The following is a 13,914-nucleotide window of genomic DNA, read 5'->3' on the forward strand; positions in this document are numbered from 1 at the left end:
AACCCATATTTCATGCTTCAGTGACTTTGATTAGGTTTAGTGTTTTATGTTTTTTTCTCAAGCTCTGTTCATGTGAAAACCATTAGTCTCTTTGATGGTATGCCTCTTACCACATTCTTACACCAGATGTTACTGACTGTGACCAACATTTCACATTTTACTGGCTTAGATTGAGTTTTTACATTCAGTTCATGACCAAATAGTTTTTGTTGTTAAAAAACCTGTGTCTGTACTGTTGTACCGGAATCAAAAATGGTGAGGGGATGCACTTTGCTGAGTAACTATAACCTCAACGCAGAAGTGGTCAATGCAACCCATATTTCATTCTTTACTAACTGTGATTCAGTCTCTAGCACTGTTCATGCCAGAATCATCAAGCTAGATGATTCTATGCATTTTTCATTCAAATACATTCCCCAATCACATTATGTTGGGAATGCTAGCCTGCTACCTCACAAATCCAGTTCTACTAAAAGAAAAACAATTTACTTTTTCTGTCTTTCTCATATAGAAAAAGAGCAATAACTCTTGCCCATTACCTCCCTTGCCATTACCAGGTGTCACTATTCACTGCTGTACTGATAACATCATACATTTTACCTCTGCCAATCCAAGCCATCTTAGTGTTAAAATTGGACCGTTCAACTTTAAATTTGGATTATTGTGATGGACAGTCGTTCTTCTGCAGGTTGTATATAATATTGTTTAAAAAAAATTCAGAACTTGAGTGACTTTGTCAACTTTATGGACTTCATCTGTTCAAGACCATGTTACACCACGCTATCGACCTCATGTCGTCATTTACAATTTGGCACAACAAATTCTTTTGTAACGGAAATGGTATTCGCTACTTAATAACATGTTAAATAGCTAATTTATCTTTGATTTCTTCTCTTTTGTTGTTTCAATAGAAATATTAACTAGATGCATGAATGTATAATTTCAAAGCATAGTGGTGAGGACATCTAAAATGCGATACTGATTATTTTTCTTTTTTCTGTTAGTAATGGGATTTATTATCAAGTGACTAACATACTGAATTATTAATTTATGCTTTGTTTTTCTCTTCTTGCGTTGTTTTACTGGGAATGTCAACTAAAAATCCAAACACTTCAAAGAAAAGGAAGATAAAAACCATGACTCTTGTATTGTATGTACCAAGTGTACATCAGTTATGCCATACAGCATATGTAATACATTTACAAAGGAAGTCTGGGCTACCTTTGTCCAGAAGATGCAAAAGGGAAGTAAAGACAGAATAAGTTGAGGAAAGATAATGTTGATGTCCCAAGTTTGCTTGCAACTATCAGCCACAGTAACATCAGTGTCAGAATCATCCTGAGATGCAGTTATTAACATCAGGCCAGATATTACCTCTATTTCTCTTGTTTGCTTCCACGCCTTTTTCCAACTCATTGGGCAAGTGTACCCCCAATTTTATGCTGCCCAGTGAGCCTAAGTCCCCTCCACACATGTTTGAGCATGGCCTTCTTGCCTATAAGTCTGGATGCATGGGTTTTTTACCAGATTCGTTACATACAATTCATAATACAACCGTGCATTCACCAGCCCTCCAGTCATCTGTACATGGGGACCTTTTTGATGCAACAGTGCAGCCAACTAGGTTTTATGGGAATCTTAGTGACAGATTCATCTGTTTAGCCATACCATTAGCGATATACCCTTACTATGAAGGATATTTCAGTAAGAAATTTCTCTAGTTTTTATCTCATAGATTTAGCTTCACAGAGGCAAACCTTGAATCTGGTAAGACCAGCAGACCTGACAACCCTCACAATTTTTGCATGAATTTCACGACTCAAGATAGCAATTCAGTTATTCACACTGCATGTAAAAAAAATCACAAATTCCAGAATTATCAATCGGCTTAAACAATGAATAAAATAAATTTTAAGCACAAGTCAAAATAGCAGCAGTGGTCACTCCTGCCCATTATGGTCCTGTATTGCTTATATTGAAAACTTCTAACCATTTCAATAAAGAGCATGATTCATTCATATTAATGAGGTGATCTTGTGTCTGATTAGCTGAGTTTATTGCCACTTTAGAAACCACAATCCAGATTATATTTGCGTCAAAAAATTTAAAAGTAGATTATAGCATTACGATCTTTGACATTGTTGAAAGTGAACATCAGCCATGAGATGTTCTTGCATCTGATTTGGCTGACTTTTTGGGTGTTCCTAAAACATTGTTTTTGATCAGATTTTCATTAGACTTCAGATATAGCCTGTATTATTGACATACACTAGAGTTTATTGTTGAGATACACCAGAGTTTATTATTGAGATACACCAGAGTTTATCTTTAGCTCTAGATGATATCTCTCATCCAATGTCTATAAAGCTTATATTGGCAAGATTTGGGATAACTTTGAATAAAAGAAGGAGACTGTGCATATTAATTAGGCCTTTATCTTTGGAACAAGTTTTTTTCAGGATAGAGTAAAATAGTTACAGTCAACAGAATATAAATTCAGGGAGATAGTTTATATAATGTAAGGATTGTTCTTTTAATACCACGTAAGCATGCTTAGTGAAATGACTGACTGTTAAGTTATTTAAGCCAGGTATTAGATCCACTTGTGCCTCTTGTTTTACTTTATTTCCTAATAAGCCCTGACAAGAAAAAAATACCCAGTCATGTTTTATATGACTCGGATGAGAAATCCCAGCCTCAGGGTAAGAGTTCATGATCAGAAACTGGGCAAAACCTAATTTCTGCCAACAAATGTTTCACCATTTGGTAGCATTTCCCAGCATCACCTTCTGTATGCAGTGGATTGTATTGATTTATGCAGAATTGTTTGAGTTATTTTTCACAGCTGTTCTGGACACAGTTTATTTGACTGGTTTTTATGATATTTAAACTTTTTTTCACAGCTACACTGGACACAATGGACTGGTTTATGTGATATCCAGACTAGCGAAGAACTATAGTGTGATAAGTCAGTGTTTATTGGAGGTATGTTTGTTCAATTTTCTATAGAGCTGGGGACCAACAGTGTTATTAAATCTCAATATATATATCGGCATAGTATTGCATACATAAATAAAACTACAAATATACTGTAAACTGTACAGATTTGTAAATGTTTGCACATTATCACTTGTATAATTGCAAAAATATTTGGTAGGATATGATAAATTGGTAAAATGAATGAAAGCAACATTTGTTCTTGTCTTTCTATCTTTGTTTTGAACGTTTACTTAACATTTGAACGCACTTTTAGAAAAATAGATTACTAATAAATCTGTTGGTCACACATACAAAAGCAAACATTGTTCAGGTTGAAAAGTTACTTAGGTATCATACAAGTAGGTGCTACATTAAGGTATGTAACATTTGCTTAGACAATTGTTGTGAATAATTTAAGAACTCTTATTCCCCTCACTTAGGTCAATATAAAAATCTGAATTTGCTTGTGTTGTATGTGGTTTTTTGTTGTTGTTTTGTATGCCTTTTTGGGGGAATGTCCAAATTTGATTGGCATCATATATTTAGGATTGTGCTATGTGTCATTGAATCGTACATATATATATAAAGACATACATACATATGTACATACTTACTTACTTACTTAAATACACAGCCTTGTTTTTTCTTCATTTGAAATATGTAAGAAATTGTTGCTTTTGAGAAAATTTATATTATTTAGTTCATGTTTCATTTGCTGTTGTCCTGTGTCAGTAGTCTGAAACTGTATTGTAACACACTATAGCCAGAGAAAATACTGTGATTCATTTAAGAGTTTAATGTTGGTAATGCCGAATTACACGGCAAAATACTCCAGATGGACATTGTGTGAGATGACAACTGACAGTTTATACCATGAAAAACTCAGAAAAAGCAATGTTAAACTCTTATAATTGCAATTATTTTTAATTTTGTTTATTGTTTTTATTGCTTTTTTTTTTAAAGATATTTCCTATCAGTTTTAGAGCCTGTTTAAGTATATGAATTCTTGTTGAGGCATCTGCTACTACCGCTAGTGTTCTGTTTAGGGTCTTGCTTGATGTCAGACTACCTCTAGTGTTCTACTGAGGGTCTTGCTTGATGTCAGACTACATCTTGTGTTTTATTTAGGGTCTTGCTTGATGTCAGACTGCTAATGTTCTACTGAGGGTCTTGTTTCATGTCAGACTACCTCTAGTGTTCTACTGAGGGTCATGCTTGATGTCAGACTACCTCTAGTGTTCTACTTAGGGTCTTGCTTGATGTCAGTCTACATCTCATGTTTTATTTAGGGTATTGCTTGATGTCAGACTACCTCTGGTGTTTTGTTTAGGGTCCTGCTTGACGTCAGACTACCTCTAGTGTTCTATTTAGGGTCTTGCAGGATGAAACTGGTGGGCAAATTAGTACGGTAATTGCAAAGAAGTATCACTCAGTCAGTTTGCAAGGTACTGTCAAGAGTATTAAAAAGCAGTTTAAAATAAGCATCATATAAGTACCAGAGTTCATTGAATTTAAAGTTAGTTTAGTAGACAGATTTATATTCATGAACTTGGGCATGACTTTAATTTCCAGCATTTTACACTTATCATTTTGTAGAGCTAAGGTACCTAATTATTGGAGTCAGCCACATTTATGTCCGTAGAATTCAGCTCTTAGGGGCTTGAGATTGAACAGCAGTGTATTTCATAATGTACCCATCACCAATAACTAGTTAAAAGTTTCCAGAATGACCCTGTTTCTCTCAGTGTTTGTCCACATTGCTTGTCTCTGTGAATCTTGAAGCCAATCATTTGTAATTTCTTCCACCCTGTCTGATTCCTTTTTAGGCCTTACAATACCAGTGGTAGGGGCCTATGGTATTACTGTTGCTATCAGTCCTTCCATCACAACTTGGTTAATTTACGCTTTTAAATTATTGCATTCCCATTGATGGAGCATGGGTGTTCCATTAGCAGATTTATTATCTTCCCTTGGTAAATCCTTTTAACATGAATGTTGGTGCTAAAAGCAAATCTAATTTACCATGACATTAATGTACATTCGTTTCATATTTGGCAGCTTACACATATTAAGGGCTATCCTGTTCACATGATAGAATGGGGAACACACTTTTATTTTCATCTAGAAATGAGGATCTATACTCTTTTCTTTTTTGTCAGCTTAATTTCACTTCTTTTCTTTTGGTGGTACCACTAAAATTACCCTACTCCAGGTAGATATAAATGGAATAGTCCTAACTGTACTTTTGAATTTTGCATAACTTAAGTTACAGGTTAGAAAAAAAAACTAAGACATTTTGTTATTGTTTTGCTTTTAGCTTTTACAGTAATATAGTTTTCTGTCATGTTTTATCACTTCTGCAGATACACAAGAGAGATGAGCAGTTTGTTCCAAGAAGTGTTTACAATTATGGCTCAGGGACAGGATCATGTGTGTGGTAAGAGCTACAATATACCTCCACATTGTTGACATTCGCATCAGAATTTACAACTGACAGACTTTGTGTCAAGATGTTTTGTTCACATTTTCACGTGTATTGCATGAGCCACTTTGTGTTTGGATAGTATGGCGAATCATTTGAGGCCCTCTTTCTTGACTATGGGATAAGGATGATTTTGTTGTTGTTCTTGTAAGGCAAAGCATATCATGCTGTGGTATTGTCCATCTGTTTGTCTCTCCATCTGTTTTAGGTTCCACATGATGACTTTAACTCATTCAGCCCCAATCCTGCCTATACTCATGGATTGGCTGATCATGCCTACAGTCGTGGTGAATAGGTGGTAGTAAAAATGTTTCTGATTAGTTACAGACTGGGTTTTTCCAATAATCAGATGATTTTAATCCAGCCAGAAATGAGTTTACTTTTATTCTGTATACATCTAAACTATTCAAAAGCAAAGGCTACGAATCAAGAGCACTTGTATTTCACGTGTTTCATTGATGAAAAATAATAAACAGTGTTGGAGATTGATATTTGATGATTGTGACAACCGTAACAAAGAGTTTCTTGGGGTTTTTTCTATATAAAAATATTGAGCAAGCAGGAAAGATATGTCCAGAAGTTGCATATTTTATGAAATTTTTGAGCCCGAATCATCATTCTGAAAATGATGCACATATTTTTGTAAATAGTGTATAAATAACTTCTGAAAGATTTGGACAAATAACACAAAATATACATGACAGTGTAGACAAATTTATTTGAAACAGTTGGTGAAAATTTCATGGATTTTTATTGGATATAAGAGGAGAAATTAAGTTAATTAAGAATGCATATGCATTACGTTTTCAAAATTTTCCAGTTTAAAACTCACTTGGGCACAAGCAGCTAGACACAGCTTAGTGTTGCTAGGGCATAGCAGCAGTAATGCTGATATACATGCTAGGGCATAGCAGCAGTAATGCTGATAACAGTGCTGGGGCATAGCAACAGTAATGCTGATAACAGTGCTGGGGCATAGCAACAGTAATGCTGATAACAGTGCTAGGGCATAGCAGCAATAATGCTGATAACTGTGCTGGGGCTGAATGAGTTAAGTACAGATAACAGACTTTGATCAAACATTTATGGATACTTGCATTTGGGATAAAAAAATAAAAAAAAAGAAGACATTTAACTTTGGGGTAAAAAGGTTCAAGGTCAGGGTCACTTCAATGACTTGACTCTAGATTACATACCTTGAATAAACATTGTGGATAGTTTGCAGTTGGTACAAGGAAGAGCTTATACAATTTAGGGTCAACAGGTCCAATGTCCTAGTCACTGCAGCTGAATGAAGATAAATGGTTTTAACACAATGACTTTATTTCTAGATCATGTACCTGGACTACTAAACATTGTAAATAGCTTGCCCTTGGAATAAGGACAAATCCTATTTAGTTTGGAGTCCATAGTTCAGAGTCACTGAAAAAAGGGAATACTTTTTTATTGATAATTTTAGGTCTTAACCATATGACTTGCACATAAAGTAGGAAAAAGTATGTTGATTTTGGAGTCAAGAGGTCAAGATCATTGTGACTTAAAGAAAATGGTTTCTGTTCAATAACATTTGTTTGTATGTGACTGCTTTGATGAAACATTGTGGATCGCTTGACTTAGGGTATGACCTGTAGAATTGTAATCTAAAGGTCAGATGTCAGGGTCAAGGTTAGTCTAATGATATAGTAATTGTTCCTGCATACTGCGTTAGTTTTAATTGTGTATACCATGACCAAGCCTTGCACCTGAGAAGAAAAAAAAACACTTGATTATGGAGTAGGGAGTTAAATATGCTTTATAATTTCCTACAAACAGGACTGTCCAGAGTCATGCATGCCCTGTAATGGCATCCATACAGAACTCTCTGGAATCGAGCAAAAAATAGATGAAATCAATAGAAATATGATTTATTTTCTCAAAAATTGTGACCATAGCATTTGTCATGTCTTAAATCCACTGACAGATAAGACGAATGTACGTAGTTGCTGAAATTTGACCTGGATCTGGTCATTTGCATCCCGAGTCACATGACTATACAAATCTCACAACTTACATGTCAGTGACATCAGAGGTCTTATAGTCACATGATATCAACAATAAACAAATTTCCAAAGTTGTTGTACATTGAATTTGGACATATTATATAGAAGTCACTTAATGTTTGTAAATAAATATAATGAACACTTAAATCTTAACATATTTATTTTGAGAACAACGACCAGAAGCCTGTCGTGTTGCAGCAGTGTGGAGAAAACCATATTTTCAAGAAGTACCGACGTGTCAGTGATGTTTTTGTTGGTGTCACGTGACTTATACATTGACTTGTGTTTTCTGCATAGTGAATCTGGTTTTCTTCAAATAGCTGCAACATTTACAGATTTTTGGTCATTGTTTTCACAATAAATATTTTGAGAAGTTTATGTTTTTTCATTTTTCTATACAAAATTACATGACTTTCATTTATATGTTTGATTTGTTTTCCTAAAGCAACATTAGAAATGGTTTTTTGTTAAGATCACATGACTGTATGACCTCTGATGTCATTGACATGTAGGTTGTGAGAGTTGTTTAGTCACATGACTAAGAAGGCAAATAGCCAGATCCAGGTCAAATTTCAGCAACAATATACTTTAGTCTCATCTGTCAGTGGATTAAAGACATAACAAATGCTATGATCGCAATTTCTGAGAAAATAAATCATATTCCTATTGATTTCATGCAAGTGTATCTCGAATAAAGGTCGTTCAGGTTTGCTGGACCAGCTAGTAAGCTGCTACCCCATGCCAACACCATTGGTGTTGGCGAATTCCAACTTTTAGATTGGGAATGTCCAAATATCAAACATTGTATGGCATGGGTCAGAGGAAACAAGGACTGTACTTTTGTATGTAATGACCCTTACATGGGAATGGGTTTTCAAGTCCCTTCTGTTATTAAGGCTGTCAAATATTTAGCAATTTTCTACCAGGTAACTGTAAGTTCTAATATTTGGAAGCCTGATCAAAGGGAAATTCTATTAAATGTGTACAAAACTGAAGTTAAGTACACATTTTTTTAATTCACATTATCCTATAAATATCACTACTCAATGTGATCTGGTACAAAGTCCAAGAATTTATTATCATTGATAAACTTCTGAAATTCTCCATTGTTGTCTAATAAATCATCATGGCCCAGTCATCATAAATATCGTCTAGTGATCATAAATATCACCTAGTCATCATAAATATCATCGTCTGACTCCCATTACTTTGACTCACTGTCATATAATAATAATAATAATGAGTACTTTTTATAGCGCCTAATCTTTAGAAGCTCTAAGCGCTTTACAACATTAAACACCTATAACATAAAAAATATATAATGATATGATTACAAAAAACAAACACCATGAAATAAGAAAACATAATAACATGCTGAAAATATTTAAGGTAGGAAACATTATTAGGTCTTTAAGTTTGTTCTTGCAGTTTATATAAGTAAGTTTTAAGAGCACTCTTGAATGGGATCACTGTGTCTTTGTGTCTAAGTTTGTTGGGTAATTCATTCCACGTTGCTGTGCCCTGGTATGCAAAAGAATGTTGTCCATCGTTTTCATAGTGGGAATAATGAGTATACGATTGTCAGAATGGTTATTTAGGTAATACTAGAATTTTTGGTATGTAATTACCCTTGCTTGGGAATGGATATTTAGGTAATAGAACTTTTCATATGTAATTACCCTTGCTTGGGAATGGATATTTAGGTAATAGAACTTTTCATATGTAATGACTCCTGCTTGGGAATGGATATTTAGGTAATAGTAGAACTTTTCATATGTAATGACCCTTACTTGGGAATGGATATTTAGGTAATAGTAGAACTTTTCATATGTAATGATCCTTACTTGGGAGTGTATACTTAGGTAATAGTAGAACCTTTCATATGTAATGACCCTTGCTTGGGAATGGATATTTAGGTAATAGTAGAAGCTTTCATTTGTAATGACCCTTGCTTGGGAATGGATATTTAGGTAACAGTAGAACCTTTCATATGTAATGACGCTTGCTTGGGAATGGATATTTAAGTAATAGTAGAGCTTTTCATATGTAATGACCCTTGCTTGAGAATTGATATTTTGGCAATAGTAGAACTTTTCATATGTAATGATCCTTACATGGGAATGGATATTTAGGTAATAGTGGAACTTTTCATATGTAATGACCCTTGCTTGAGAATTGATATTTTGGCAATAATAGAACTTTTCATATGTAATGATCCTTACATGGGAATGGATATTTAGGTAATAGTGGAACTTTTCATATGTAATGACCCTTGCTTGAGAATTGATATTTTGGCAATAATAGAACTTTTCATATGTAATGATCCTTACATGGGAATGGATATTTAGGTAATAGTGGAACTTTTCATATGTAATGACCCTTGCTTGAGAATTGATATTTTGGCAATAATAGAACTTTTCATATGTAATGATCCTTACATGGGAATGGATATTTAGGTAATAGTGGAACTTTTCATATGTAATGACCCTTACTTGGGAATGGATATTTTGGTAATAGTAGAACTTTTTGTATGTAATGACCGTTACTTGGGAATGGATATTTAGAACTTTTCATATGTAATGACCCTTGCTTGGGAATGGATATTTAGGTAATAGTAGAAGCTTTCATTTGTAATGACCCTTGCTTGGGAATGGATATTTAGGTAACAGTAGAACCTTTCATATGTAATGACGCTTGCTTGGGAATGGATATTTAAGTAATAGTAGAGCTTTTCATATGTAATGACCCTTGCTTGAGAATTGATATTTTGGCAATAATAGAACTTTTCATATGTAATGATCCTTACATGGGAATGGATATTTAGGTAATAGTGGAACTTTTCATATGTAATGACCCTTGCTTGAGAATTGATATTTTGGCAATAATAGAACTTTTCATATGTAATGATCCTTACATGGGAATGGATATTTAGGTAATAGTGGAACTTTTCATATGTAATGACCCTTACTTGGGAATGGATATTTTGGTAATAGTAGAACTTTTTGTATGTAATGACCGTTACTTGGGAATGGATATTTAGAACTTTTCATATGTAATGACCCTTGCTTGGGAATGGATATTTAGGTAATAGTAGAACTTTTCATATGTAATGACCCTTGCTTGGGAATGGATATTTAGGTAATAAAACTTTTCATATATAATGACCCTTGCTTGGGAATGGATATTTAGGTAATAGTGGAACTTTTCATATGTAATGACCCTTGCTTGGGAATGGATATTTAGGTAATTGTAGAAGTTTTCATATGTAATGACCCTTGTTTGGGAATGGATATTTAGGTAATAAAACTTTTGATTTGTAATGACCCTTGCTTGGGAATGGATATTTAGGTAATAGTAGAAGCTTTCATTTGTAATGACCCTTGCTTGGGAATGGATATTTAGGTAATAGTAGAACCTTTCTTATGTAATGACCCTTGCTTAGGAATGGATATTTAGGTAATAGTGGAACTTTTCATATGTAATGACCCTTGCTTGGGAATTAATATTTTGGTAATAATAGAACTTTTCATATGTAATGATCCTTACATGGGAATGGATATTTAGGTAATAGTGGAACTTTTCATATGTAATGACCCTTACTTGGGAATGGATATTTTGGTAATAGTAGAACTTTTTGTATGTAATGACCGTTACTTGGGAATGGATATTTAGAACTTTTCATATGTAATGACCCTTACTTGGGAATGGATATTTAGGTAATAGTAGAACCTTTCATATGTAATGACCCTTGCTTGGGAATGGATATTTAGGTAATTGTAGAAGTTTTCATATGTAATGACCCTTGCTTGGGAATGGATATTTATGTAATAGTAGAGCTTTTCATATGTAATGACCCTTGCTTGGGAATTTATATTTAGCTAATAGTAGTGCAAACAAAATACACACCAACCTATATTTTGTATTTTGGATTGCTTGGACCAATAGTTTTGTCATTTATAACTGATTCTACATGTTAGTTAGGATGTTGAGCCTGTAACCAGTATGGTGCATTGTCTATTCCAGCGATGAGATAATCAGCAGTCAGCTACCATGCTGTGTCCTTGGGCAAGGCAATTTAAATGACTTGCCTTGATATTGTATAGCCTTCAGAGTGTTGCTATTACATAAATGAAAACACCAAACAAAGACAAACACAGTTAGGTGCACATTATAAATACCCAAGTACAAATATACTAATTTATGATTACTGTAATGACTGTTTCAGGGCTGCACATGAGATCTGGAAAAAGAGTGTGTTTGAGTACTATTGTGTTGACCCAGTCCAGGATATGAATACAATAGCCAGGTTGCTACTACAAGGTAAACTGTTGTTGATATTACCTTCCTCAAGTTAACATGCTTTTAATATAGGTCATATGGTTTAATCTTGTCACTATCAAGGTAACATATTTTAATATTGTCTCCTGCAGGGTAATATGGTTTTAATATTGCTTCCTGCAGGGTAACATGCTTTTAATATTGCTTCCTGCAGGATAATATGTTTTAATATTGACTCCTGCAGGGTAACATATATTTTTTTTAAATTGACTTCTGCAGGGTAACAGGTTTTAAATATTGTCTCATTTGTTTGGATTTTTTTTTTAAAGAGTCATGCTTACATTTATAAGAGATCAAACTGCAAGTATGATTTTAAATGATGCCTTTTCTACTTTTATTACTAAAGTTTGTACATTTTCTTCTCATGAATGTTCCTGGTGGCTTCCAAATTGGAAGACAGCAATACAAGCATATTACCATAAAATCTGTCTTGAAACACTGCCCTTTCTGAAAACAAATTTGATATCAAGACATGTTGGCTCCAAAGCGAATTTTAAAATATTTCTGTATGGGCCTTTGCCATTACTGATATTGGGATAACATTTGCTTTATTTCTGCCATGAAAGAAGTTAAATGATAATGGACAGTTCTTTATATATATATCAGCACTATTTAAACCATTTTAGTTTTTACAAATATCAGCAATATTTAAACCATATCTTTGCTACTGTTATAAAATATTGATTGAATTGTTACTGTTCTACTGTTACAACATGATACAGGTACTTCCTTGACCTGCTTTCTTATAATGGTTTTAACCCTGTCCCCTTCCACCTGTAGACATTGTCAGTCTGTAGCTGTTCTGTTTTATTTGATGTCTTATTATTATAACTGAAATACATGTTTTTCTAGATGTCAAGAAAATCATTGTATGACAACAAAAATCAGACCAGTGATCTTTGAGGTAGTTGCATTAAACTATATCTTATGGCCAATGGTTACTGAGATATTCGTGGTTTTTTCTACCAGTCACTATATCAAGGGAAGATCACTCTGCCTGACCGCCACCTTTGTATGCAGATGACTTACAGCTCATTTTAGCTGAAACTTTTATCTGGGAGGGCTCAATTTGTGAGGTAGTAGTAGTTCTCCTAAGGTATTATAATTGAGTAAGTATTCATGAAGAAACATGTTTTACTTGAAAAGATTAGTTTCAAGATTGGGGGGATGCCCCTGAATTGTCTGATTTTAAAGAGAAAATACTACCTTTCAGTTGGAAAAGAGCCAGTATTGGTAATATAAATCTTAACATATCTTTTTTACCTGTTCATTTCAGATGGTGAAGAACAGAAACAAATGTATATTCGCGGTGTATATTTCAGACAATTCTCACCATCTGATGAAAAAGTAAGTACATTATCACAGAATTTAATAAAGCAATTGCATATATGGAGAATCATAAATGAGTGCTTATTTAAAATTTAATTTATAAATCAACAAGTCAGATATTATCTTTTTGCAGGCTTTGATAAGCAAAAGATCTAAATCATTCAGAGCATTTCTTAAATTTAGTTGGGATTAGCACAGATATAAGATTCTGTTTATCAGATGACAAAATATGCTGATTGTACTTCATGAAAATACGAAGCATTGTAGTGAAATGACTTTGAAATACATTTGGATGAATTGCATTTATATCACATGATGTCTTCTACTAATGCATTCCAATAATATAAAAAATCAGATAATTGGTGACAACATTAACTTTTGGGAAAAATGTCAAAGGATCATTTCCAAATTTGGAACTCCTTTATATATAAAATAATAAAGTACTGGTCCATAACAAGCACTTGAAGTAGTAGCCCAGACTTAAAGCTGAAAACTTTAAAACTTTAATTAAAAGTGAGCATTGACAAAAGTTCTGTATCTTGTTTACAAAATGGCACTTTGATAATAATGGCACTTTGTCTGATAATAATGGCACTTTGATAATAATGGCACTTTGTCTGATATTAATGGCACATTGTCTGATAACAATGGCACTTTGTCTAAGAAATAATAACACTTTGAAAAAATGTTGGCACTTTGTGTGATAATAATGGCACTTTGTTGGAAAATAATGGCACTTTCTCTGTT

At 33.7% G+C, this 13,914-nt stretch overlaps 1 protein-coding gene across 1 annotated transcript in view; it reads left to right on the forward strand.

Annotated features, from left to right (window-relative positions):
* LOC149782713 (ribosome assembly protein METTL17, mitochondrial-like) overlaps nucleotides 1-13,914 on the forward strand; it is a 51,240-nt gene that overhangs the window by 16,811 nt on the left and 20,515 nt on the right. The window contains exons 5-8 of the mRNA XM_089934216.1: nucleotides 2,904-2,985; nucleotides 5,343-5,416; nucleotides 11,726-11,820; nucleotides 13,115-13,185. Coding sequence (XP_089790342.1) covers nucleotides 2,904-2,985; nucleotides 5,343-5,416; nucleotides 11,726-11,820; nucleotides 13,115-13,185 — 322 coding nt within the window. The remainder of the gene's footprint in view (nucleotides 1-2,903; nucleotides 2,986-5,342; nucleotides 5,417-11,725; nucleotides 11,821-13,114; nucleotides 13,186-13,914) is intronic.

The sequence above is a fragment of the Sinohyriopsis cumingii genome, chromosome 15 (genome assembly GCF_028554795.1).
Source record: "Sinohyriopsis cumingii isolate HCF-2022 chromosome 15, ASM2855479v2, whole genome shotgun sequence".
Taxonomy (NCBI): Eukaryota; Metazoa; Mollusca; class Bivalvia; order Unionida; family Unionidae; genus Sinohyriopsis; species Sinohyriopsis cumingii.